Source organism: Micropterus salmoides, unplaced genomic scaffold (assembly GCF_014851395.1).
Source record: "Micropterus salmoides isolate LMB-PRFRI ecotype aquatic unplaced genomic scaffold, ASM1485139v1 Ms_hic_scaffold_9, whole genome shotgun sequence".
In the NCBI taxonomy this organism is placed as follows: Eukaryota; Metazoa; Chordata; class Actinopteri; order Centrarchiformes; family Centrarchidae; genus Micropterus; species Micropterus salmoides.
Window position 1 is genome coordinate 25,882,417 of NW_024044681.1, and position 26,486 is coordinate 25,908,902.

Sequence of the window (26,486 nt, forward strand, 5' to 3'; positions counted from 1 at the left end):
GCGTGCTAGCAATGCTGACACACATACACACACCAGCCCCAGTTGCTTTCTTTTAGCCTTAAACACCACTGTACAGCATCTGGACAGTAGTGTTGTGTGTCTAACCCTTTGGGAAGTAAAATGTAAATCCACCTAAACTCAAGTTTTTCCAATTTAAAAAGGAGATTCTGTGTCTTTTAAAGGGTAGATTATCCATCCATCTACCGTCAACCGCTTATCCTGCGTACAGGGTCGCGGGGAGAGTAGATTGTAGTTTATAATTTTTTTGCTCAAATGTTTTGTAGAGTCATGCTTTAGAGGCTGCCAACAAGACAATATTGGATCAAACAATGAGACAATTACATAAAGAAAATGTCACATATGAATTAAAATCTCAATGAAGAGCAAATGGTAAATATAAGATTGAAGTCTATAAAAAATGTACATACAGCTATAAAAAATGTCACCTTATGTGGAAGGATAACGTTAATGGATATAATGACAAAGACTTAAAAGTCTGCACTTATGTGATGTTTCAACCAAATTTAATTAATAATTTACAAGAACAGAACCAGCAAATAGTTTCAACAATTGTGTTTCATGAGTGTTTGAAGCACTAACTGGCTGAATGTAGAAGAGAGCGGTTGTTACATACTTAATTAAACATGTAAGCCGTATGACAGTACAGGCAAGTCAACAATGTCCTTCAAATAAAAATCACAAAACTTCAGTTAACATTATGTAATTGAACACATTTGAAATATGTTATTCAACCTTAATCTGATCAGGGTTGTTCCTCTAAGAGCAATCCCCCCTTTTTAGGAATTCCCTGGTCACAGTTCACACACATGTAAACCGCACGTAACAACCATAATTTGATTTGTTAGAGCAGCATTGCTAGAGCATTTGGGGGTTAAGGGTCTTGCTCAAGAGCCACTCATCAGAGACAAGGTCTCATTTTATTTGCGTGTTAGCAAGCTTAAGCAATACTATCATAAATCTAACTTATATGGCTTGATCCTTGAATAATTATTTTCATCCAAACCAAATTCAGTGTGTGCGAGTCCAAACACTTACTGACCCATTACTTTGACTAATGGTGTTCTCTTTGAGGTACAAGGTCCTCTTTCAAACCAATGAAACTTTCCCTCAGCTCAGTTCAAACGTCCATCACTGAAATAAGTCTGTTGAGTCAGGTTCTTAGTGCAATACATTTTATTTGAGCAGTGACAAATTTGCTCAAATATGTTGATCGCGCAAATCAATAGCATCCATTGCAGCTGAAAAGATCCTACCCTCTGCGAGAGCTTAACACATTCACAGCAAAAATGCAACAAAAAACTGGAACTACACTAACAACACATCAGAGCCTTTTCATTACCACTAACTGCTTATAATGAGCAGCATGCTACTTTCCAAACTGCTCAGCCCTCCCTACGAGACCTGTCATCCCATAAAGCCCGTACCACTACCACTTTGTTGATTCAGCTACACCCATACTCACAAATACACACCCTGTAGAGAGACAGATGCAGTGCAGACAGAGAACACAAAGAGACAAAAATAATACGGTGTTTGGGTGCCTTTAGCCTACTTGGTGCCTGTCTACAGGCCACCAACATGAGTGAGTTCCTCGCTAGAGTCTGGATCTTTTTTAACTGCAATAACCATCAAATCACTGCTCACAATACTGTACCATGCAACAGAGAGAAAAACACAGGTGATAGGAATTGCTTATCCTGGTCTTGAGGTTCTCTTGCATGAGGATCTTCTGGGGCTTTATGAATAACCCAAATCTTGATGTCACACACTGACCAGGTGCCGCATAGTGTCTCAGGAATAATTTAGAGAAACAGCAGTTCTCAGAGATAAAATACTGAAGTGGATGGAGGAAAACCTGGAAGAAAAAGAAAGCAAGATTGTGTTGTAGGTTTTTGATTTCTAAAAGCAACATTTGACATAATAAGAAGTAATAATGTAAAAGTAAAATGTAATCCTGCAGTCTGATGAATGGATGTATCAGGCTACTGTGCATTTGTATAAACTACAAGGGACAATTAGGATACTGTTTTTAATTACATCGATGAGGTGAATCCAAGGAGAAGATTAGCATCCCATATTTCAGAATCAGCTTTATTTGCCAGGTATGTGTAGCCTACACATACAAGGAATTTGACTCTGGATTGTACATTGCTCATGATGTGCTTACTTATACAATAATGAAATCAGACACAGGGTACAGCATAGAGAACACATATATAACACACTATAAACAAAAACAATATAGACAGACAAACAATATATTTATTCCCCTTTTATAAATGCTCACCAGTTACAAAGAGCCAGATAATTTGTAAACCCCATGTAGCATGAAGGTGGTGCATTCAATGTAAGTTATAGGCGTATATATGTAGACTTTACTCATGAAATGCTGACTGCAAGGCTGCATATCATTTCTTGAAACACGATTTCAGAATGGTATGAGAGCGCGGAGGCGTTCCGTTTTAGCACCAGGGACAGCACCAGGTCGTCTTCTCTCGGCGTTGTGCGTTTATTGTTGAGAAAACCGAAAATGTGCACAGTGCTTCCCATGTGACTCTGAAGGGTCAGCACCCACCCCGCACCCACACACACCCACCCAGCACCACCACCCCCACGCACACCCCTAACTAACATCAACGCGTCCACTTTTTCTTTCTTCTCCCTGTTGAACGGGAGTACAGGGAGCGGGTGTGAGTGAGGTACGGACGGCCGCGGGGGGAAGAAGCTGCTGCGGATATCCGTCTCATACCTACCTGAAAACGGGCTCTTCTCGTCGCCTATTTTTTCCCCTTCCTCCCTGCTGACCGTTTTGCGTGAAAGATAGATTAAAAAAACCCAACAAAAACAAGCCTGGTTTGGGTTTCGTAACGCGCTGCACTGGTAGCAGCGCGGAGGAAAATATATTTTTTCCGAGGATGCGGATTTAACGGAAAGACATGATCTGTCTCACCTGGGATTTTTAACCGTTAAAATTCGAATTAGCTTAGTCGCGCGCCTCCGTAGCAAAGGAAGATATCGTTCATGTCTGGTGAAATATCGCACATACTGAGGCGGTAGTAATAATATCGACAGACACTGTAACAGAAGACAGAATAAAGGGGTAAGAGTGATTTATTTTTTGTCTTTCTATCCTCCACCGCCAGCAGGCAACCCCACTAATAACAAAGCTAACGTTAATGAGAGAGGGGTGTCTGATATTCAGGTGACTGCTGTTAGCTCGCCACTGCTAGTAGCTGTCCAAGCAAATAGATAACGTTATAGTATCGCATCTAATACCATTTTCTGAAACTCTTAAAGAGCTGCTGGTTAAAATAAACCGATGTTTCATTGTGCTGCCTGGCTGAGAAGTGTATCGTACTGCAACGCCTGATGTTAGTTATTGGGAACCATATCTGTGTCTCTTCTTGCCTTTGTTTGAATCGATGTCAAACGCAGCCACATTTTATCTGCGTGTTCTGTAACGTTATACAGCCAGCCTGTGGATCCTTGATTCAAACATCTGCTATTGTTAAACCAACCGAGCCTTGTTGCCTGCCTGCTAGCCAGGTTAAGATTGGTGTTAAACCAAGATGTGGTGTGTATATAAATGTGTGTGTGCTGCCATGGCTTGTAAAGCTGCAGCTTTTTCTTTCGACATTGTGGGCTGTGTGGTTATGTTATGATAGGACTGAGATTACTGCGTGCCTGGCCTGCACTGTGAGTCATAGCAGGGGATGGATCAGGTAAAAGTGTGTTAAAAGCTGAGCGTACCATCAAAATATCATTGAAAACAAAGGCCAGAAGAGAACAAGCTGTTTTGAAAAGTGTACGTTTGAACATGCCCATCGAGCATTTTATGGCAATAGCTCTTATTTTGATGAGAGCTGACATTTGCCGGCTACCACGTGTAGAAGAACCATTTTTCATGGCCCAGACATCAGCACATTAAAAAAGTCATCATGACATAAAAGAAAAGACATGAATGTGGATAATAATGAAAGGAACTTTAATTATCATTCTTGATGAGCCACTTGATATTTTTTGTATACATGATTGAGAGTACTTATTGATGATGGAGTGTTCTATTATAGGATGGTTCAAATAAATTTATTGGAAAAATCAGAGAAAGGGGGCTAAAAGGAAGACACACTAAAGGACAAAACTGTACAGTAGTCAAGGAGTCAATGGATAGTGGGAAGCCCCTCTTACGTGCAAAGGGCTGACCAACTGGTATCAGTGAAAAACATCTACATCGGTGGCATTTAACTGCTGTTCTTGGCTAGAACACGTTACAGCTGGTCAGTGAATGATTAGGTGTTTTTCAAGGACACTTTGGTAAGAGCAATGGCTGTTTTGTGTAAACCAAACCTATGGCCTCTCCATTACAGGATGGACATTACTATCCTGTCAGTGACTCTCAATCCTACACACCTCAGGTTTTCAGCCCACTTATATTCAGTGATTGATTTACACATTGATTGTAAGCTGAACGCAATAAATTGCAGCCAAAGGGTGGGATAGAAAGCCAGGGGTTCATTCTGTTAGGTTTTTAACCCCCCCCAGGAAATTGGTTTATATAAAAAACTAGATTTGACAAAATTATATCATTTCTAAATATAGGTACATGTCTAATAGACAGATATAGCAGACAACTGCATAAGCAATAGCATAAATTACTTGATTATTTTTAGCAATTACAATTATTTCACGGTTACCAAATGTTTATCACTTTCCTTTTATTTGTATACATTCATCATTTGTTCTGTTTAACTATTTCCCACTTGGATCCTTTGAATTCCCTATCTAATGTTTGCCTGATAGATCTATTTCATTTATTTCATTGATATTTATTATGGAGATATGCAGATACAATGTCAAAACTGTGATCTAAAACAACATATCGCTTTTGATTTAGTGATATTCTGTAGCTCAAATGTTGTCTTTTTCTGATATTAAGGGCTGTATTACAGCTAAAGATTTCCATAATTTCCATAAATGGATATTACTACCAATACTATGCTTCTACCTTCTTGGTCATCATATCCACATTGCAAATTTTATTCTTCACTTTCTTAGACTCACTTACATGTAGTTTGGACTGAATCTTCTAAATAAAATAACCAATAGTTATACCCAAAACATTGTTACAGCATTAATATGGAGTTACTAAGTCAAAAGTGTTCAAAATAGCTTTTGATGAATTTTTCAATATCACCCAGTGATACTGTTTGTCATGTTCATTGTAAAGTAAATGGCAGATTAAATTTTTCAATAATTCATAGATTGGTTATTTTTAATTATGTGTAAAGTGTGTATGTAAACTTTAACTTCCAGTAGATGTAAAGTAATACAAAGATAATCTATCTTGTTACTTTAAAGACAACCAAAATACATAATTCTTTTACTAAATACATTTGTGAAATTTACACTGAATTCCCCTCGAAGAAGTCAAGCCTTGTTTCAGTAAGCATGGAATGCTACCACCAGAGGGTGACATAATGAATTTCCTCTTCCTTTTCACCTTGTTGAAGTGATGCTCATGGAGCATTGTCTGCAGGCAGCATGAGGTGTAAGGTTGAAGCAGGCCTACAGTATGTTCAATAATTAATAATGTCCCTTTGGAACTGTGGCTGAAATCTAGCCGCAGAGGTTTGCTGCGATGTGACTAAACATACAAAACAATTGCGAGAAAAATAACACTCTGTAATTATGCATCAAAACACAAAGTGCACTTGGAATATTTTTATTGGCCGTATTGCAGATCTTCTGTTTCTTTGTCTGCTTTGTGGCTTACACAGGCTTCCTCTGCAAACATCAGCCATGTGTTGCCTTCCTTCTGCCACACACCAGTGAAACTGAATCTGCCTGTGAGGACTAACACAAGTGCATTGAGGGTCTGTATGAGATAAACTTGCAGAGAATATCTGCAGACATATCAAATATATCCATATTAGCAGCTCATGACGCCATAAAGGAACTGATCCTTGTTCGTGATGTTAATTCTATATGCTTGGCAATTAGAATACTGATATTACATAAAACAATTTTTGTACGAGGTTAAAAAAAGACATCTATTGATAAATTCATTGTAGCTTTCCGAAATGAGCACTTATTTGCATGGATGGGCGTTGTGTGTTGCTCTGATGAAGTTCTCTCTGTTATTGTATACAAGTATAAAATGCTTAGTGGTCCACTTAGCACTGCATAGTGTTCACAGGAGGAACATTACAAAAACAAACCAGATAAAATACACCAACGTCTTTTTATTGGACTGTAGTGTTTGTGGATAACTCTTGGCTCTAAAAATCCTAGTGAGATAATACCTTGTTGTATTCATGACCACAGGATGAAATAACTGTAGAGGCTTTTTGATGAAGAGGCAGACGGGTTGTGATGATAGATGGATGAGATATGGCTGTTTGCGGGCTTGATGGCTGGCTAGATGAACAGCATTCAACAATGGACTGGGGCTGTGAACGAGGGCCCCCCATAGTGCTGATTCTCAAAATCCCTCTCAAACAAGCTTTTTTTCAGTTACTGCCATTCACAATTTCATTGTGCTGCAGGGAACTAACCCAAGCTTTGGGAAAAATAAACTGCTTCTAATAAATTTTATTTTTTACAATATTTAGTATTCTCTAAAAGATGCTTATCTATGGGACCAGAAAATCCTATAACCCCCTTTTTTTTTGACAAGTTTGATCTTTTCAGGTAGGTTTGTCAAGACTGCAGTAATTCTGTTTTAAATATGTTTCTGAAGAGTTATCATTCTGGCGATAGCCTACATTTGAGGTTTTCACTTAAAACATACCAGTTTCAGGATTTTACAAAGTAGGCCATCAGCATCAGTATTACATCATCTTAAAACGAGCTGATGCAGTATGGAGATAATCAAAATTAGCTATATAAAAATGTAACTTATTTTGTGTAACATACAATTTATTTTATCTTAAAACCAACTGAGGCCAAATACACTGAAAAACTGCCCTGAACAACTGTCAAGTGATAAGCATTTAGTTTTTAGGAGAGCTGTGTCATTAATATAAATGCCAAATTATCATTGTAATTATCGTACTGTTTTATCGTAATTAAACAGTAGCCAATAAGTGAAGTTGATCAAACGGTGTTTTAGTGCATACATTCCAGAAACAAATATAGTTGTCATGTGGGTTTCTGCCCATACTACAGGCTTTAATGAATAATCACTTGTGTCCAGCTTTCCATGATAATTATTTGCCAAACCTGTGTATAGCATATTATAACATACTTTATAGCATGACTGTTGAAATGGTCTGTATTAATCTCCGATTGCATTCCTCTTTTCTCTGTACTAACTGAAACAAATGATACTGTTAAAATTGGTTTGCTAATGTTATTTTGGAAATATTGTAGGCTACATAACCATTAAAGAGAACTGTATGACAACTGTAGTGCACTGCATAACACACCTAATTGCTCAGTGGGTAAGGGAGAAGGCAGTCTCCTTGATTTATAATATTAATGTCGAGAGGGAGAAAGAATTAGGTCGTTACAGGGGGCACACATGACAGCAGCCAGAAGCCGGACATACCATCAGGCTACTAACAGTTGCAGTTTACTAAATGAAGACTCACAAGTAATAAGTCAATACCACTTCAAGCACCAGCTGTTTTACACCACCACTACAGAGAACATCAGGCTGGTGATTTTAATGTGGGTGTAGACCTTTTAATATATATATATATATATATATATATATATATATATATATATATATATATATATGTATATATATATATATATGTGTATATATATATATATATGTATATATATATATATATATGTGTATATATATATGTGTATATATATATGTGTATATATATATATATATATATATGTATATATATATATGTGTATATATATATATATATATATATATATATATATATATATATATATATAAAGTGTAGGAAAAGACAAGGAAAGCAAAACCCAAAATGAGTCTGATACAAAGGTTATAATAGGCTTTGTTCCTGAGAACATCAGCATCACCATGCAGAGAAACACACGCACACTCGGTGGGTTTAAGGCACTAGCCAGGTCTTGTGGTGCCAGTGAGTGGGTAGGTGAGAGGTCAGGGGACAGTTTAAAATTTGTTGTTGCTACTGTGATTTCCAGCCAAATGCACTTCAAAGCAGAGGCTAAGCTCAGGATGCATTCAGCAACAGAAGCAGCAGCCACTATAACATGTGCCTTGCTTTGTCCATGCTGTGGTAGTTCTGAATCTGAAAGTGATAAAAGTAACCCTGTTGTAAATAGGCTAATGCTTTGGATGGGTCGAACTTGTTATTGCCACCGATTGTGTGACTGTCGCACTATTTAAGAGGGCATAAGGATGCCTGGTTTACTTCCCAAATTTCATTCATATAATAACATGGAGTAGTTAAAGGATATAACAGTACCTCCACTATGATGTGAAGTTTAGTCCAGCTTTTCTCATTTCTTGACTGAGGAGAATGTTGTAAATGTTAGCAGATTTTTTTTTAATTGTCCAAGATTATAGGGATATATATAAATTCTTGAAGTTGATGGAGCAGCCTTTGTGGTAAGAGTAAATTTGCCCCAAGGGTTGCATTCTGTTGATTGCATTTTAATATTGTGCAATTTGGCATATGATTTCTTGACAGGTGAAAAACAATTCTATATATTTCCTATTAATAAAATGACATAATGCATTTAGATAAACTTATACATACTTGAAATCAGTAAAAAAGCAAAAATAACACAGTCAATTAAGAAATCATCCCTAATTAAATAAAACATTCATTATTTTCCATTGTGCTGTACACAGAGCTGGTGCCCAAAGCCTAAGTGAATTGTCTATGTTCATGTGTGGAGGGCATGCTGGCCGCTTGAGTGTTTGATGAATGTGATGCTACAGGTCAACAAAGGACCTCTGCTGTCCTATTCAACAGGGCATTCAGGACAGGATCAGCAGCCCGTGGAGGGGCCTCTGATGCATATGTGCTTCTGGCTGCCTCATCTCTGCAAACAGGAAAGGCTCGAACGGCTGGCCTCAACTCTCTGCTGACTCCTCCATTGTATGGGCCCAGTTTAGCGGGGCAGGCTTTGTGCTCTGCATTTTGGGATCTGCCTCCCCACCCACCAGGCTCATCTGAGTATCACAGCAGGCTGATTTGGGGCAAAACAGCAGTGCCATCTCAGCTTGAACTCATCAAAATGTGTTTATGTGAATCTCTTGGATGCTTTACTGTCCTAATGATGTTTCCGTAAAATCTTTAAAACCTGATAACTGTGTATATTGAATACCAGTATCATATTTTGTTTTTGGAGTTGTATGGCAAGGCTCCTTTTGTTTGGCATGACAGGGAGTGGTTGTGTGTGTGTGTGTGTGTATCTACCCTATTCCCCTGATGCACGGTGGCATTGTGGCTGGTTAATGTGCACAAGCCTAATTCCCTGTGGGTGACTGATGTGGGCTCTATTTCTCTTTTCCTCTCTCCCTGATTAACGTGTGCTGTGGCAAACCGACCAGCTGGGCGACGGGAAGCAGCTCTGGGAGGATAGGAGGGAGAGTGAGACAGAAAGAGGTGGTGGCGCTGCCTATCATGCCGCTGGCTCTGCCCTGCTTTCTTAGCCGGTGTCAGTCTGCTGCGAGCGGTAGCCTGATGTGTGTCTGCCAGGTCAAAAGCTGGGGTTTAGCCTTAAAGCATTCCTCAGTGCCCCACTTTGCCTCTGCCCCATTTCAGACGCACTATTCTTCCGAACAGTCACACTCATGCTGTATATGCCCCGCTTTTCTGTTTTGACTTTAGAGAAGACATAGTGCTGTCATGGTTTGAAAAGGTTGGTCTCCATGTACCTTTTACCCAGCTTGAGCATATTACATAACAATACTGAAGACTCTACTTTAGTTTCATTGTGTGCAGACAGCCCTGCTATGTTGCAATAATAGGCTGATTATAACAGGAGCACTCATTTCTTTGTTTTTTTTATTGTCATGATTCCACTAGTAACTGTTCAGAGAATTTTTAAAGAATATCAACATATGAAGGATACGTGACAGTTTCTAAATCTTTCATTGCATTAATGTGTGTCTTTTGTTATGTTTTTGTGGATCAGGCCTTGAGGGGATTTTCTTTCATAGAGCCTCTTTTATGCCCCCCTTTTGTGCCACATCTGTCTGACTGCATGTCTGTCTGTCTCTCTGTCACAACTTGCACTGCAGTAGCTTTGGGGCTAACATGCGATTCCTCCAGATGGTTTGTTTGGAAAACATTGGACTCAAAAGGCTCTTTTTACGCCTTTTAATTTGTAGAGTAAGGTCACAGTTTAGGAGTTCTTTTCTGCATCTGATTTGGTTTCTCTCTGGACTAGGGGGAGGGAATTGTACGTCACACAGAGTAGCATGATTGTAGGTGTTGAACTGACCCACTTTGTGTGCTGAATGCTGATACACTGTACAGTTACATGCTGAGTGGGTGGATCTTTATGTGTGGCTTTTAGAAGCTGTGTGTGTGTGTGTGAGTGAGAGAGCTGGTGGTGATGGTGGAGGAGTAATAGGTCAGCTCAGCTTGCATGTGTGGTTTCGTGCTACACTGTGGAGTGTGTGTGTGTGTGTGAGAGAGCTGGTGGTGACGGTGGAGGAGTAATAGGTTAGCCCAGCTTGCATGTGTGGTTTCGTGCTACACTGTGGAGTGTGTGTGTGAAGATGAATACAGTAGGTTGTATCATAGTAGGTCAGGGGATTGTTTGTCTGATCCATTTGAGGAGCGATTAGTGCGGACACTGAGCCGAGCCTCTTCCTACCCATAACAACGGGAGGATTGCCCTCCATTTGCCACTGTCAGACTCTTGTGACCTTAATGGTCCCCCTGCCCTCCTGGTCCACTCCCAAAGACAGATTGTTATGGACTTCTTTGTCGCTCTTGCTTCCATGCTGTGACATTTTGGGTATTTATTGGTACACTAGCCAAGTTGTGGGGTGCCAGTGAATGGGGAGGTGACAGGTCGAGGGGCAGTTTAGAGGTGTTGTTCTGCCTTCTTCTCTAATCCCTGCATTTAGCTTCTATTCCCAGCCACTTCTTAATCTGCCACTAATAGGATTTGCCAAGCGTTTAATTTTTTTATAGCTAGAATGTGTGTGACTTGTTTAACTTGGCTTAACGTAGTAAGTTATACGGTTTCTATGCTGGACAATGGCATGGTCTGTTTTTTAATAAGTGAAACCATCAATGCAAGTAAATATGATGTCAAAGTCTATAGATGTAAAATGATAGTACAAGTTAAAAGTATTTATTATTTATTCATTTCTATGTGAAACCATTTTAATCTATATTTTACATAGCATATTAAGTAGCCATGCATGACTTCAACAAAATCTCAGCCTCTGGTTGATAAAATAATTTTTAAAAACAAAAGAATTGTCTTTAAAAGAAACAATACAATAAAGGATAATAATGTGGCTCAGTGACAGGACCCCCGTGCCATACAGCTGCAGATAATTACTGTGACTGAACTCTCTTCTTGCAGTGTTAAGACAGAATGATCATGTTATATTTTTTAAATCTGAACCACCTCATTCCCTTTCTTTGACTCTATGCTGAATGTCTATTATGTGGTTTTTGCACTTGATGATGGCGTGAATATGGACTAAACCGGGTGGTAAACTGGCAGTGTAGAACAGTGTATGATAAGGTATCTGTTCTGGCAGCTGACAATTTTCAGGTTTTATTTAGAGGATGCATTGACTTAGCATGACATGACTGGTAACAGGAGAAAAGAACAGATGATAAATACATAGCCTCCTTAATGGGTGATATGCTGCTTAGCTGGCCTACTTAATCAGGAGTACCACCTCATTTGTTCCCTGGAATCTCTTCCTTACAACTTCTCGCTGTAGTACAACATAATTGAACACCAAATACCTCCTCCAACACCCCAGAATTTTTCCTCCACTGTCCTGTCTCTATCATCTCCATTCAAGCCACCCACAGCTGCCAGACACAACAAAAGATAAACTAACATGTATTAGCAAGCTGACTACTCAACGTTGTCTATTAATCTGTTCAATGCTCTTAAACTAATGGCCACTGTTAGTTAATGGGTCTCTCTGGAGGGGGGTTTAATCTTAATGTAGATCCCCCATTTGGGTGCATAATGCCAAGGACAGGATATGTCTAGTCATATGGAGTTAGATGGAATGAAAATGTTAACAAAGGAAATACTATTATGACAAACACACTATTATAACATGTTTATTTGTGGTTTTATGTTAATTTTATCTGAATGTATGTAAAAGTATCTGTTTTTCTTCTTGCTGCTGTCAGATATCTATTGGGTTAACATCCCTTTTAGGCATGTACACACATTAACATATTGCACATTTCTTGTGCAGTCATACAAGAATTTTGTATCCATTTAATTGGAATAATTGTCACACACACACACTCAATTAACATGAATAAAGAGGAGGAGATGCATTTGCTTCTGGTGAAGGCTAAATCTGTCTGTAAAATACAGAGAAAGGGGGTGGGGTTGACCTTGTTTATGAAGTATTGATTGTTGCCATATGAGGGTACTCTTGTAATTCTAACTGGATGCTGAGTTAATACAAACAGCAGGATCGGAGGGATGTTACATAGCTAGCAGTAAGTGCATGTTGGATGGGCACTGAGGATATAAACAAAGTGTTTTATTCCTTAGGTTTTTGACCACTAGTCGGGCTGTAGAGCTGTGTTTTGATGTCCCTCTACTATTTGTATTCTACTCATGTTTTGAGAAAAGTGTATGTGCACAAAGCAGAGCTGGATGATTCATTGACATATTTAGATTTTGGTTATTGTAATGTTGTGGAATAGTTAACATTTGTCTTGTCGTGTTACTCATACCAGTTATCAGACAGACATTTCCAAACTTATTTGACTGTTCAAGCTGAGTGCAATAACCAGTAAATGTCACTTCCTGTTATATTGTCAAATCCACATTAGATGGTGACCCTGGGAGTGGATTTTCACTTCTATTCCATCCCACTCCCACAAAAATACTCCTGTCCCGTCCCAGTCCCAGTAGGATGACTCCTGTCCCATCTTGTTCTTGATTTAAAAAAAAAATCTTTGGGAAAATAGTTTATTCATATTAGATCTTCATATATATATATAAACTTAGCTAGGATTTCCACCCTCCCATTGACTTTTTTTGTCCAGTCCCAGTCCCGTGAAATTGAAATTGACTCCAATCCTGTGTGAATCCTGAAAAATTGTCAGCCTCTAATTCACATTACTAATGATTTTTGTTTTACACTTTGTTTAGTGGAAATATCTTCTGAAAGCATCAACAGGGATCCTTTTAAATATTGCTGCATTAATTCAACACATATCAATATTCAGACACTTTGAGTCTTTCACCAACATCAAAGGCCTAATCCAGTATTATCTGCGCTTGTGTTTGTATTGCTGTATGTGTGCAGTGGTTTTGCTTGCTAGGTTTCCTATATTGTCATTTTGTGTGGGTGTAGCTTTTATAGGTTTACACATGTGCAAGTCAAGATCTTCTCAGTGTAGATTGAGGTTGTTTCTGCCATTGGCACTCAGTCTAAAATGAGATTACTGGAGTTGCCCTGGCTTACAGGAGTAGTTATATTTAGTTATTGGTTGGCTAACTTAACAGTTTCATGAGAGTTGCTTAACTTATCTCAAAGTTAGACTCTGGCAGTTAGATTGTCTAAGCTGCTATTTGCATGTGCCTGTCATTTGAGTATATAAAACTAGAGTGCAGCTGTGAGGAGAGTGTGGGTGATGATGTTACAGTGTGGCATCTGGCCCCTGATGAGATAGAAATAGATGCTCAGTTTCTAAACTGAATCTTCTAAACATTAGCTCGCAACGCTCAGTCTTCTGTTATCAGACATTGTCGTCTCTGTTCTCTGCATGCACTGACTTTGGATGCTTTTGTGTCTCTGTGTCTGAATTTTAGGTTGAATGTGTTTTTCTCCAGCCTGGACACCATGAGCACCATCTCGCCAACAGACTTTGACAGTTTGGAGATCCAGCAGCAGTATAATGACATCAACAACCGCTGGGACCTGGCAGCAGAGACTGACTGGGATAATGAGAACAGTTCAGCGCGACTCTTCGAGCGCTCACGCATCAAGGCTCTCGCAGGTATGCTTCACTTAAGGCACCACCAATGTAAATGCTTATATGGTGTCAACATGCACCTATGTGTACTGAAAGTGTGTGATGATGACAAATATTTGGTTCTGTTTAAAACATTTTTCTTTTGTCCCAGTTTGAAACATTGTACAACAATTTCCAATTTAATATTACATTTAGCTGACGCTTTTATCCAAAGTGACTTACAATTGCTATACATGTCAAATACCTCTGGAGCAACTAGGGATTAAGTGTCTTACTCAGGGACACAATGGTGGATGGGTCAGAGTGGGAATTGAACCCAGGTCTCCCACACCAAAGGCAAGCATCTTATCTATGACCCACCACCACAGCCCAGGCTGGTCTCTCTTGTCGTTTTTTGTAATATGATGTCACATGAAAACAATGAATTGCCAAAAAGCTACCTTTGTGAGTATTATAATATTATAGTGTTGTTGAGTTGGATTATCTTAAAGGTTTTTCTAATATTGCAGCTTTGCTTCCCTTGATGTTCAAAAGGAAGGCCAGTTTGTTGGGGACACCACTTGTTACGCTGTGTTCACATACAACGCAAATTTAATTCTCACAGCGCTTTCCTCGTGCAGGTTTTATCGCTGGACAACTGCTGAGTGTTCACACACAAAGCATAACGCCAATAAACACAACCTGCGAATACTACAGCTGTATGAGCCCAAAGTAAACATTTTGCTGTGATTGAATTGCAATAAACGGATCACACTGATGCTGAAATAACGACAATATGATGCAGATTTGTTAAACATATAAATTCATGTTTTGTCAGGTTTGTCAGCAACTCAGCAGGACAACAACTTTTTTTGGAGTTCGGATCGATCAGGGCTATGCTAACTTGTTCACAGTAAAGTACGATAGCTGGAATAAATTTACAGACACATATTTTCTGAGCTCACCAGGTAGTTCAACTTCCTCGCTTTCCTTTCTACAAGCAATGTCCAGTTTTGTCCTTTTTTTCTATAAATATGAAGTAGTAGAAGTAGAAGCTAGCTGATGAGAAGCTCGAGTGAAGATAAATCAACGTTGTAATCCCAAAAACTAAAGTAAAAAGCTAATAAAATAGTTAACTCTGAGCTCCTAAAATCTAATCTAAACTCTTATTGCGATTTTTCTGACAGATATTGAGATTACGATTCAATTTATGTTTTTTATTTTTTAAGTTTTTGATGGAACCCACATCAAGCAGCACAGCAGCAGATGCAAAAAGTTAGACACAGAATGGAGAACAGAGAATCTGGTCGATTTTCAAAATGAAACACCCTCCCAAATGTAGATCAACAATAAACACAGTTAAAACAGACAAAAAAAAAGAAACAGTTTAATGTAGCCTACTACCTAGTATAAGCACAGAAAGCAAGGGCAACTGAACAAATTAACAAAACCTGAACAAGTCTGCAATATCAGGCAGGCAAAACGCTCTTATCCTGAAAGGCTCCATGTGGATGTAGCCATGCAGAGAGCGAAGTGAAACGGGCTCACAGAAAGCTGTTATCGGTAGTTGAAGCACACAGAATGACAAATTAACAGCACGTCAACAACAAAAGGCAGGCTAAACGCTTCACTGCTAAAACACTTCAGTGTGAGTTGACGCTGGGCAAATTGCGTCTGTTCACCTGACGCCATCATCCCACACGTTGTCCTCTAGTTTTGTTTGTTGTTGTAAAATGTACACACCCTGTGCCCACTCTGATTGGTGAGTAGGGCCGTAACAGGAGGCTTATGGCACTTGTGATTGGTTACAAAGTCTGTCACACAAGGATGACAACGGAATGAATTTGTAGCTGCATGACTGTTTAAAACGGGTCAGATGCGCCGTATAATTAACCAAAATTTTAATCGCTATCATCACGATTAGCTAACCGCTTTCTTTCAAATCGCAATTTAGATTTGAAAATGGGTAATCGTTCAGCCCTAATTAAAGTTATATAATAGTTTTGCTAATAAATGTAATTGTATGTGTAGCAGAGTCTATGTCAAAGTTACAGTGAGCAAAATGAAAGGAGCAAAAGAAGCTTCTTATCAAAACAATTAGTTATAATTGATGGGCAAATTGCACTGCTGGGTCCTTTAAATCCTGCTGAGCTGAACAGTATGATGTGAATGATGTTATCAACAGTCAAAAGTACACTATACAAATGCAAGACAAAACATTCAACAAAATTCTGTAATCATTTCTGTTAGAGCATACTAATTAAAATGCTACATTATAAAATCGACATAGTCTTGAAGATTGTGGCATTACGTTGTTTTTATAGGGCCTGATTAGAAATGTCTTTTGATTTAATTTTTGTAGATCGGACCAAACAATTAGCAGGCCTACCTGTCTATGGTGATCTGCGTGCACTCTGCTGTGCACCCACTGCGCATGAATGTGTTTTGGTGGAATGGCTTTAGAGAGAGGCCTGAATGCAGAAGGTGGAATATTTTTGGTTGGATACTTTCAAAATCCAGCTGGTTTCTCAGAGTTTTCCTACTGCAACTTTAAGTCAATCAGCAATTGTAAGTCTGTCTTTATGGTCTCACCATGTTCTAACATCACAGTCTTTGACAACACATTTCTTAGAGGCTTGACATATTACTCTTTTCAGTCGATTTAATTTGTGAAGTAGTCAGGAGATGCTGTCCACTATGACAAGAAATCACATATCATGAGCAGAAATTCTTAGGGCTGACTAACTAGCAGGTGCTCTATAAATGAACAGGTAAAAACTTGCTAGCCAAGCAGCCTCAAGGCAAGAAAAGAACAAGGCACAACACTTGTAAAATAACATTCTCACTTTGTACTTCAATATATGGTGTTCACTCCACTCAAACAGAACATCTGTGGTTGTGAACTCTCTAGTTCTTGAGTATAATACAACACACTATTTTTCCCAAATGTAATCATTAGTCCTATATTTGGGACAATATGGTCTCTTTAAAATACAACTCTTTAAAATAACATTTTTAAATATGCAACAGTTTGAGAAACAGATGACAATTAGAGACAAAATCACAAACTGACAAACTAATTTGCAAAAATCTAATTAGGCTTTGTAGACTGAGGAACAAACTTTATTCTTTTCTGTCCCAAAAGGCAAAGTTCTCTCTTTATAGGGCAAGACAGAAATACTTCCAAAAGGAGGACAAAGCCAGGCAGCTGTACAGTCAATTCACCAAAGAGCAATAAGCAATGATGGAATGAGGTGGTGAGGTGAGACTAGACTAGGGCTAAGTGTGGTGAAAATCCTCCATCAATATGGCAGCCCAAGATAAGTCAACCCTCTAAAATGTTTGTAAAGTCCATTCATGTAATGATTCAAAAACAACCATACAAAGTGTATCCAGGTTTAACTTTTTTCTGGGTGACCGAGTGTTTTCTGTGCTGGAGATCTCTGCATCAAAACCAAAACCCATGCTGTGCCCAAGTAGTGGTCTCACTCAAATGAATAAGGAGGTTACACTTTATTCCCTACTTTACTGGCCAACCCTTGACATTCCTGACATCCTTCCAACATGTGTGAGTGCATGTCTGTCAGGTCAGCCTATCCTGTTGGAGGCTCCAATTAAGGTGACCCAGGTGAAAATCCTGATGGCCCTATTACTTGTTTAAGTACATCCTCTGTGTGTGTGTGTGCACGCGCGTGTGTTTATTTATCTAACCTGTACCTTCTTAGTTTCACAGTCTGTAGATACAATGTCACTCGTTATTAGTCAAAACAAGTTGCAGTATCATGGAGAAACCAGCAGAGGGGAGCAACAGGCAGGCAGCATAAAGACAGACAAACACACACACACACACACACACACATATGCACGCACGCACGCACGCACACACAATACACACAAGCAGCAGAACCGACATGCTCTGATCTTTGAGTACCGCTGTAGTCAAAGTATTTCTGAAAGATAAACCTAATTTCACTTACAAATACAGCTAGACTCATTTCCTCATGCCGACAGAAACACTTTGTGTGTTGCCTGTAATCTGGTTGTATACGCATTGTACTGTATTTAAAGATATTCTGTATCTTGCTGTCATATAATTATGGTGGTGTGAGTGTGTGTGCTTGTGCACTCTCATGTTAATAACTGTGATACCATCTCTGTTTGACAAGTGTGGGCTTGATGTGCACATTCTTTGACATGCTATAGCAGCTATTTCCCCCTAGGCTCAGCTCCTGCCCACCTTTTACAACTTATCCCCAAATGTCAAGACCTTCTTCATCCTGTAACCTGCTACTTACTTACGCATCTGCAATTTTCTCTGCTTTTGTCTCTGTAATTTCATCACCTCATTTCCTGGTTCACACCTCTTACAACCTTCCGGTCTGTTGGAATAATGTTACTCCAGGTGTGACACCAGTGGCTGCCACTTACTGTTTCACAGTAGAGATCCTTCCCCTTGTTAAGATCATTGTATTTTGCATAATTAACCACTTATCTAACTCTCCTATACTTTGTGGGTAGCAAGGCAAGCTGTACAAACGTGCCTTTTGTTTTAAGCAAAACCCTGCTTCACTCTCAAAGTGTTACATGTATTTACTTGTGGAAGCTTCCACAGTGGGATTGGAAAGAGCAACTCTGTTATTCTTCACAACATACTCACGCCATTATCATAGCTATGACAAATCATTTAAATCTGGAAACCACCAATTCATGTACGCAGACCATGCTTGTATATTTCATGAGTATATATAATTAACCAACAAACAATAGAAATGCATGCAATAATATTTAAATATCATATCAATTCACTCTCACTTTTGACCACAGATACAGATACTGGAACTAAGACTTGAGTTATTGCAGGACTCATGAGAAATCAACCCCATTTGCTCCAAGTGGATTCCCCTTCAGATCAAATATTTTCTACCTGCATTTGGAGTATGGTCCAGCCTTCCGCCCTCCCCCTGGATCCTTAGAAGTGGTTGTGCTGTTGGATGGATAAAATATACATGCTCAGCAATAGATTTTGCATTTCTTCCTCTGGCATTGCTTAACCCCCCAGTAGCTTCTATATTTTCCTCTTTCTCATCTTTCTATCTTCATTCAACACATCAGAGTTTTCTCTCTGTTAGTTTTTATATTTCACAAGACTCAGAACGTAGCTGTTAATCCTATCTAGTATGTTTATTTATTAGCATATCCAAATGATTGTTGGGTTGCATAGGGAGGAAACTGCCTTAACATAATATGTTAAGACACATATGCCAGACACACAAGCCTGCCATCAATTCTGCCTCTCATGTTAATTGGGATTGCGATGTTTGATATATACCCAGTGGGATCTCAAATGGCCATTACTGTGGTTTACCAGTTCTCCGCTCTTCCTTTCTCACTGCATGTGACCGTAGCATAGCCTCTGTTCCTCAGAAGGAACTGTGTTCTCTTTGGATCTCATTAGTTCAGTCCCCCTCCATAAACACCCAGTCACAGAATGCCCGGGGCATTTGGTCCACTAATGAGACCCATCCAGATGCTCCCTGCTCATCAGGATCAAAAAACAACCAGGCCTTTTTAACACTGCCCCCTGACCAGACCAAAACGCCATCCACTCGTAAGAAGGCTGTGACCTTAGTCCTCACTGTGTTGTTTACAGTCTTGTGTAATTTTTGCACACACAGGCATTTAGTACATGTGTAACTTTGCCTTGGTGTTGCATTTTCTTATGGCATTAATTAGCAGCTTAAAAAGACAAATTCCTTTCTTGCAGCTGCCTATTGAATGAACATCCATTCAACAAGATATTCAACTTTGAAAATATATTCAAATTTTTCTGCATAGTTGACAGTGATCTTAGTGCATATTACACATATTTAAAGAAAGTACTGCTTTATTATTGGTGTTGCATTATGGAGCACAGCCATGAAAGTTATGTGGACATAAACTTACTTGAAGGATGCGCTAAAAGGCTGTAATTACTGTCTCTATGATATGATGTTCCTTTGTTTAATGATGGAGGAAAATAATTATTTTGTAACTTTCAAATCCCAGAATAATTTAAAATACATTTCCATTTTCCTCCAGTGTTTGTAAACAATTACTTAATTTGACAATGGGCACCTCTTGTTAAGGAAATTATGTTTCTTACTGATTATTTAAATGTTTAATTTGGTCGATTTTTTTCCAGACACATTTCTATATTTGTCCCTCATGTAGTAAGTAATCAAATGTGTACACAGCACAGTTCTGTAATTGTTAAAAAGAGGTAATGACTCACTTACACACCCACACCCACCCCTGCCTAACCATCTGCCTGACAAACAGACACAAGTTCACAATTTCAAATCTTGTTCAGGCAGGAAAGAGCTTGTTGTGCTGCTGAGACTGACTCAACAACTTCCTTCCTGCCTTAACGCCTTACTATAAGACAGACCCCGTGAACAGAAAAAGGGAGATCAAGTCTTGTTTTGAGAGTGATAGAAATAAGATTGTACCACACAGCGAATCTGATGGGGACTTTCCTGATATACCTTCTCGGCAGGCCACACCACAGTGTTCCCTGGAATTAAGGTGGAGTTAAATAATCTGTATCAAGCTACACTGAGCAAAGAACTCTAATGGTTTAGTCCTCCTCTATACCTCCTCCCTCCCCACACCCCTCAACAATGTTCTTCCTTTGTGCTCCTCCCTCACACACCTTATGCAAATGACACAATTTTCAGAGGCACAGCAGGCTTTGTTTACACAGCTATCCGACCGTGGCTGGTTAGCCTGCTCTGCTGTGCTCTGCGTGTTCAGAGTTTGGAGGGAAGGAGTAGCCAGTGTTCCTTTTGCTCAAACCACGAGGGAGTGCAACCAAGTTTTTACTTTGCTCAAAGGCCACAAGTGTGGTGAAGTTCTTTGCAGGAGGAGGTGAAACTAGAGAACATTTTGATTATTTGAAAAAATCCTCCACCCATGCTTTCATTTCTGCGTGTCATTGGACAAGGTGGAACATACGGTAGATGAAGAGCGCGCGGTAACATTTTCAAACTTGTGTTGCTTCTTACTGAGGTGAATCTAGAAGAGAAGGGTAAACCAAGGCATTTTGGATGTATAAAACTTTTCCCTCTAAAGGATTTGATACATTTTTAGTGGGAAGGCTTGCCTGTGCTGTGCTATGCAGGAGAACTCCCATTCACTTTGAGAGGAATATTTAGAGATCCAGCAAAAAGGCCATGGAGTGGGAACACAGGGGCAGAGAGCCCTGTTTGTCCCCAGCAGCATTTGTTAATCAGGTGCAATACTCTAACATCCTGGAGGGAAGGTTTAAACAGCTGCAAGGTAAGAGTCATACTGACCTGTCCAAATCCCATTTACTTTAGTAATTTGTCATATAAGTTTATCAAGTGGTTTGTTGAGGTTAACTAAGCCAATAAACAGCATTTGAATATACAGCTGCCCTATTGACGTCACAGGTTAGAGTCTAAGGTTCTTTTATGTGTGGCTTATAGAAGCAGTTAGTAATGTTATTGAGAAGACTGTCCTAGAGTGAGAGGGGGTTACCCATTAACACAGATTATGTTGTTTGTTGAAACAGGAAATATTAAGTAGACTTGGACTACTTGGCTAGAGCTCTAATGGTAATCCTACAGCAGGTTCTTTTGGGTTGTAAATCAGTCTCCAAATAGCTCACATGACACATGTGATCACCTGTGATGCTGAAGAGACTCCCCTCTCAATTCTGTATTATTTCAGAGCTTAATGTGAAGCAAATCAAGTAGAGCCATAGTAGACACACAGTAGGCTTCAGCTCAGCTCTAATGCAGGGCGGCAGTCTGGCACCTGATCACTGGGCCACCTGTCCTTTCTTATCTTATTACAATGCACGACTCTGTCTCTGGCTAAAGCCTGTGAGGTCCGCAAAGTCCTGCAAACAGAAATCACAGAGATTTGACATAGAGCCATTTGTTGTGACATAGGACTATGTGATAACTAAAGTGCAAACCCTCCAAAATGTAAATTAATAATTTTAAGGGAATCCTATAACTTACTTAAAGTCTGTAAATGTTTGTGTTAAATGGCAGTAAAATTGTTTTCAAAACATCCTCTCCTTTGTTGTATGACATGTACTTTTTTACCGTGTGAAGGTTTTTTTGTTTGACCGCAATGTGTACCCATTAGAATTCTTGTATTACCATGTGGTGTGTTCCTGTGAGCTTTAGACCCCTTAGTCACAGGCCACGAGATAAAATATTTGCCGTAGCTGAGTGTGTATGTGCTGTAGTGTGTGACTGACATGCCAGTTTCAGTAGTGTGCATGAAGATTACATTGTTTTGCTAGCTTCCGGCCCCTCCCTGGTTGCTATCTGGAATAAAGAGTCTTAGAGTTTACTTTTTACTACACTTATTCTCTGTGAATGTCTTGACATTCTTGTAGTAGACTAACAATGTTTCAAATCCCACACTAAGCAATATTTACAGTTTCACTGAGGAAAAGATTGGTCTGCTGAAAGTACGTGTATGTGCTGTGCGTTACGGCTGAATAAGAAAATGTCTCCACCTCTACACTGACAGCACCAAAACTCTTGATTGGAGATAAGACCCGCTGAAGAGAAAGTATATTTCACTTCAAAGAGTATGTAACATTTACATTATCAGATTTAACCATGCTGCCTCACACACAGAGAATCTGAAGGGTACATACCGTCTTTTTGAACTTTTCAGGCTTGAACTCACTGAGTAATTTGGGTGTCGTAGATCAGTCACCAAATTTGCGCTGACAGGATTAATTCACACTTCCCTACAATAAGAAGATTGTGAAATGAGGTGAATGCAGACCGGAACTCTATTTATGAATATACGAAAAGGGGAATTAACATAACAAACACTTGTATGTGTGATACATATGCTTTACTCCTGTTGTTTTTTGGTCATCTCATGCATGGATATGTTCTGGATAGAGTTTACTGTAAATATACTCACACGCACATACTCAGACACACAAACACAATTTTGGCAACACCCACTTGTATTTCCAGTTTGACTACCCTTGAGGCTCATTCCTTGTGTCACTACCTCCCTCTCTGTGTTAAACCGTGATGTCTGCTAGAATGTAGATGTGCACATAGAATAGTTTGATGTCATTATGACACCACATACCAAAATTGTTTTGTATGCATACAAAACATACCTTGTGTTTGCATACAACATGCAGTTTGGTCAAGGTCAGTGGTTCCTAACTTTTCATTTTGGAAATAAAATGTGACCTCAGCCATACAATTGGTTTCCATGTGATATTAACATCTTAACAACGTAACTTTTGGAGAAGTATTTGGAAAGAAACAAACCCATTTTAGTCTCACGAAAGCAACATGAAAGCACTGAACACATCTTCCAATATCTGACTGAGTGGCATCAAATGATGAAATGGTATCAAACCAGTAGAGAATACATTTCATTAAATAAATAAGTAAGGCCAGGGGAGACGGGTTTAATGAACACCGGGTCACATGGTTGAATTGAAGTGAAAGGAAAAAACCTTTATCTTTGTGCCATGGAACAGTCTTTATTGACAGATGGACAGGTACCTTTTTTTAATAGCTGTTTTTGGGCCCACACTTACAATATACTTAACCCATTATGAGTTTTTTTATGGGTTAAATACAATAAACTGCTTATCTCAAACCCCAACATTTTCTTGTAACCCAATCCATACTACTGTATGCACATTGTCCTAGGCAATCGGATTGTGTTAATAATGTGATAGAGAAATGTTTATTTTGGAGACTAGAAAAATCCGTTGTGAGTTTGGTTTTATGCCTCAGTTCATAGATAAATACTGTGTGCAAGGTGAGGCCCGTGTCCACCAAAGCGTTTTTTTCTGACGCCAGCGTCTTTTTTCAATTCATTCTAATTGGAGCGCCGCGTTTTTAATAGCTGGTAAAAACGCCAGGAGCGTGACGAGGCGCTGAGCGTCTTTTCGGCGCTGGGTGCTGAGCGTTTTTTTCCGGTCGCCGAAAGTTGAAAAATGTTCAACTTTGGGAAAAACGCTGCGCTCGTCATTGTCACTCAATCACAGTGCAGGAGGGGCGGGACAAACACCGCACCAAGCAAATCCGATCGTGAACGAAGCGATGTGCCTACTCGCCGAGGTGTTTCCTCGCCCGCAAATCTCATGAACCCACATACGGACAGTCTGTGCTCTCATGTTTCAGGCTTCTCTTCATGCAGAGCAAAGGTAAAATTATCAGTAAAATTAAGTAGGCTACCCTACATGCAACATCGCCTCCACGGAAATTATGTATCATAGCAACCACAACGTCTCGAAAAGAAACATTGCGCCTCCAAAACGCACCCTAGCGCTCCCAACTTGGCGTTTTCAGAACAGCAGGTGGCGTTTTCAGCTGGCAAAAAACGCTTTGGTGGACAGGGGCCCTAAAGAGTCCTGGTTCAAAGGGTCACTGTCATACCTACCTGCACTCTCTGAGTCATCTGCTGTGGACTTTAGTTTGGACTGTCACTCAGCAGGCATTAGCAGTATGGCTTTATTCAAATAGACAATATATATAGGCAATTTTTTTGCCTATAAAAGATATCCATCCATCTATCCATCCATCCATCGTCAACCGCTTATCCTGCGCACAGCGGGGGGCTGGAGCCAATCCCAGCTGACATCGGGCGAAAGGCGGGGTACACCCTGGAGGTCGCCAGTCCATCGCAGATATAAACACAAAATTGAAAAGATGTCTAAACGAACTCTGTCACTTATATGTTTTTTGTACTGAATTAGCTGATTACACACTGTGGTGTCTAGTTGCGTACTGTCAATCTATAATCTTTTTTTCCTCAGGTAATTTAGTTCTGACATTTTGGTCTGTAAAGTTCAATCTCAACAAAGAAGTGACTAAAGCTAGTTTTTTTCTCTCTCCATGAATGCTTAGCCGTCTTGGTCAGAAGCATATTTGTTCTTATACTTTATTTAAGGATTTGAATTGACACTGGAGGAGATCAGTGTCGTGTTTTGGGTCAAGTTTCAAGTCTAGTAGAACACTGTGAATTGAATGTTATAACTTAATATTTCTAACACTCTTAGTGAAAGCTCTGACTCTCGTGCCCTTCAGCTGTAACTCAGAGTCACATTACCTTGGTGAGGGTTCAGCATACGTACAAACACACACACACAAAATGCCTTTTTGTTTGTACAATTTAACTAATATTGACGGTTTCCTGCTTGGAAGGGTAACAACAAAGCAGTTTTGGAGGCTTTAAGATAATTTGTCTTGTTGACATTTCACACCCTTTTTGTGTCCAGATGTTATGGCTGAGAGGTGTCTGCTTTTGTCTCCTTTCTCATGGGATTGGCCTTGGCCATTCCCTCCTCCGCTATCTTCCCCATTATCAGCCACAGCTGCAAATGATGCAGAGGGGCATGACCTGAAGGGCATGTTCACTGCCTTCAGAAAGGGAAAGAGGACAGTAGGGTAAGAGAGATCTCACCTATTGTCATTGTATGAACAAACCTGTTAGTTTGGCAAAACACGTTGTCTTTCTGTACATCAAACTGTGTAAAAATAACTCATGCCACATGTGGCAAGGTGGCGGTTTTACCACAGCCTTACTTTAGCCTAGAGTCAAGGGCAGTTCCGTTTATGCAGGGAGAAAAATGTCAAAGCATGTGCCATTTTGCGTACTTTGTTTTGCACATGGTCTGATGATGTGCTGGGATGCCCACTACAACTCTGTATGTGACATCAATGGATAACACAGAGGATACATTTTCAATTTCCTATAGAAATAAATAAAGTAAGAGTGAAATATTATTTGCATTAAATAATTTCAAACAGTGAAAGTACTTACAGTACAACATCCTGTAGCTATTAACTTTGAAGGTTTAGTAGCGGTTTTAACCTTTATTTGAAACTAATACAGAAAGATAAATACACAGTGTGACTCTGTGGTCAGGCCTAGGCAGATGCAGTTGGCAACATCTGGAGTCAAGCCATTCCTTGTACCGGGTTGATCTCTAGAACTCACCAAAAGTAGTTTTAATATCTGTGTACATCATGTATCATGTATCACTTTACCCCCCTGTTGCTGAAACATTATTTAGAAATACCAGCTCCTCCTGCAACTACTCTGAGGTGGTTTGTCTTCAAAGTTTGCATTGCTCATGACATCCATTTAGCATCACACACTGCAGCCATAGTTTACTCTCTGCTCAGAAGAATGGTAACCACTAACCTCAAAGCTGACAAGCTGCGTTTGACTATCTGACCTTTTTTTGTTGTTACTACTGTGTGTGATAAATACTTCATGAAGATAAATATGAGATTAGATCAAGGTATTCCTTAATTAATGCCTCGGGTCTACTCGGTAATCTTGGGGTAATGATTG

At 39.5% G+C, this 26,486-nt stretch overlaps 1 protein-coding gene and 1 long non-coding RNA gene across 4 annotated transcripts in view; one reads left to right on the top strand and one right to left on the bottom strand.

The window, feature by feature from the left end:
* Nucleotides 1-507: 507 nt before the first annotated feature.
* LOC119895055 lies at nucleotides 508-22,929 on the bottom strand. The gene is made up of 3 exons (XR_005443021.1): nucleotides 22,798-22,929; nucleotides 19,042-19,101; nucleotides 508-1,876 (listed from the first exon to the last, which is right to left on the bottom strand). It is a non-coding gene; the product is annotated as an uncharacterized LOC119895055 (long non-coding RNA).
* LOC119895052 (spectrin beta chain, non-erythrocytic 1) overlaps nucleotides 2,761-26,486 on the top strand; it is a 53,231-nt gene continuing 29,505 nt past the window's right edge. Inside the window, exons 1-2 of one of the 3 annotated variants that reach the window (XM_038707850.1) lie at nucleotides 2,761-3,121; nucleotides 13,975-14,162. In XM_038707850.1, the coding sequence (XP_038563778.1) occupies nucleotides 14,006-14,162 (157 nt within the window). In that variant the 5' untranslated portion in view covers nucleotides 2,761-3,121; nucleotides 13,975-14,005. Of the gene's footprint in view, nucleotides 3,122-13,974; nucleotides 14,163-20,835; nucleotides 21,435-26,486 lie in introns of those variants that run through there. The other 2 variants (XM_038707848.1, XM_038707849.1) reach the window with 2 other exon arrangements.